Source organism: Nicotiana attenuata, unplaced genomic scaffold (genome assembly GCF_001879085.1).
Source record: "Nicotiana attenuata strain UT unplaced genomic scaffold, NIATTr2, whole genome shotgun sequence".
Taxonomy (NCBI): domain Eukaryota; kingdom Viridiplantae; phylum Streptophyta; class Magnoliopsida; order Solanales; family Solanaceae; genus Nicotiana; species Nicotiana attenuata.
In genome coordinates this window covers 212,924-215,459 of record NW_017670462.1, presented here as the reverse complement: position 1 = coordinate 215,459, position 2,536 = coordinate 212,924, and the positions used below count along the sequence as shown (strand labels likewise).

The window sequence follows — 2,536 nt, the reverse complement described above, 5'->3', positions numbered from 1 at the left end:
AAAACTTCTGACTTGTGCTTCACAAAATAAACCCAAGTGAATCTAGTAAAATCATCGATGAAAATTAGCATATAAGAATAGCCTGAGAATGAAGGAGTTCTCGTTGTCCCCATCAAGTCACAGTGAATAAGTTCTAGTGGGGCATTGCACCTTGACAAGGATCTGTCAAATGGAAGACAATGTGCCTTTCCTTATTGACATCCTTCACAAACCTCTCCTCCACCAAAAATTTTTAGGTTAGGCAATCCTTTCACTAGATTCAATTTTACCATGGCTTTCAATTTATCCATGCTAAGATGTCCAAGTCTAGCATGCCAAAGATGTGTGTTATCATTGCTACTCATCTTCTCAATATATGAGTTAGAGGCAGATAAGACATAAAAATCATTAACTCTCTTACCTGAGTGAACGATATCTCGCTTGAGCACCTTGATATTTCGGAGGAACTTCACATCACATGGGTCAAATAGCAAATAGTTTCCAGCATCTACAACATTTGCAACTGAAAATAGATTTTTCTTCATACCTAGAACGTGAAAGACACTGTTGAGGGTGATAGTGTCTTTTTGCTTCTCGTTGATCACAACAGTGCCTTCCTTCTCCACATTATGGACTGTATTTTCTACTGTAGCAATGACATCATGTCCGTTGTATAGGTGGAGAATTTGGATTGATCTCCAGTGAGATGGTGCCAACATCCTTAATCCACGATCCAGTCTCTTTCAAAATTTGTGGAAGCCATGGCATCTATTGCTCGAGTCTCCGCTGCAAAGCACTTTCCCCAGTCTTCTTCTTTTTCTTTTTCTTCAGCAGCTTTCTTGGTTTGAGCCATATTGCTCTCTTTGGCTCGACAATATCTTTTTATATGCCTGACTTTGCCACAACAGTAACATTTTAAAAACTTTTTACCGTTATTGGAAGACTCCCCTTCTTTCCTGGCGAGCTTGAACCACTTGAGAATTGAAAGTGAATGCTATCTATTGATTTCCCTTTATAGCTTATCTTATCGGCTAGAAGCATTTCCTTCCCCTTCTTTGATAGATACACCAGCCAGCTGTTTGGCTAGTAGCTCTTGTGACGACAGCAAATTCTCAAATTCATCCAAAGATGGTTGTTGAACCCATCCTTGAATCGATGTAACAAATGGAATATATTATGGCTTTAAACCATGAATAATGATTCTTCTTATTCGTGCTTCAGAGATAGCCTCGTCCGGATTCAATAGAGAAATTTCGGAACACAGATTTTTAACCTGCAAGAAATACTTGTCGATAGAGAGATTATCTTGAGTGGTGTTAGCTAACTCATTCTCCAAAATCTGTAGCCGAGCTTCATCCTTCTTGTTGAACAGTCGATCGAAGGTCCTCCATATTTCATGAGCTGATTTACACCTTATAATATGATCAAATAAATTAGGAGAGATAGACCTATTTAGGATAAACTCCGCGTTAGCATTAATCTGCTTCCACTTCTTATGCGCATTGCTATTTTTCGGTGCATCAGCAGGAGGACTTGTGTTACTCCCATTGACAACTTCCCACAAATCTTCACCAACAAGGTATGACTCCATACAAGTCTTCCATACCTTGTAGTTAGACTGGTTCAATAACTCCATCCCTAGTCTATTAGCACGACCACCCAGATCCATTTAGAGAAACTAGTTGAATCAACCAATAACCCTTATTAGCACGACCACCCAGATCCATTTAGAGAAACCAGTAGAATCAACCAATAACCCAACCTTGCAAATATATCTAGAATCCAATTATGGCTCTGATACCATGTAAAGAATAGCAGAAGAAGAATATTATCCGGAGACCTTCTGCTAGACCAAGATCGTTAACTAAGATTGGAGCATTCAACTAAAGAAGAGGAAGCTTGAAAAGAGAACATAGATTTTAGATAGGAGAACTTGTTTTGGAAAGAAGGCTTTCTTGATTTTGGCTTGATTACAAATGGACAAGACACCCCCTATTTATACTAGCCTATGGATGATTCTAGATATGATTCTAGATAATGTACAAAGAATTCTAGCAATCTTATCTTCTAACAACACTCTAGAATATCTAGATATGTCTTATCTTTCCACAACATTCTAAAACATCTAGATATGTCTACTAGACAAATATCAAGGATCTACACTAGTACATTCTAGAGAATTCTATATTTTTCCAAAAAATCAACTTTTTTTTTCCACATACCATGAGGCATGAGGGGGGGAAAATAAAACAATGGTGGGTCACGACATTTGGGAAATATTTTTGCAATAAAACTATGGAATATAATAGGTAATAATGAAGGAAAAGTGGTGATAGCTAGGGATCCAATTGGTTTTCTTATGTTGTCAAGAATTGAGGTTTCAGAAAAACATGGATGAATGGGCATAAACCCATAGACCATAACCAATGTCCAAAGTTGCAGATACAAAGCCGAAGGGATAAGGATTCTCATGCCTTTTGACTTATTTCACGTGGTGGGTCACTCAATCAGTTTCCATATAAACTAAGGTTTCATTTGTATGTTTAAGGAAGTGGTT

At 37.8% G+C, this 2,536-nt stretch overlaps 1 protein-coding gene across 1 annotated transcript; it reads right to left on the bottom strand.

Annotated features, from left to right (window-relative positions):
• Positions 1-700: 700 nt before the first annotated feature.
• LOC109239789 lies at positions 701-1,648 on the bottom strand. The gene is made up of 2 exons (XM_019406382.1): positions 1,266-1,648; positions 701-869 (listed from the first exon to the last, which is right to left on the bottom strand). Exons 1-2 carry the CDS (start codon positions 1,646-1,648, stop codon positions 701-703), a joined length of 552 nt encoding a protein of 183 aa, XP_019261927.1.
• Positions 1,649-2,536: the final 888 nt, after the last annotated feature.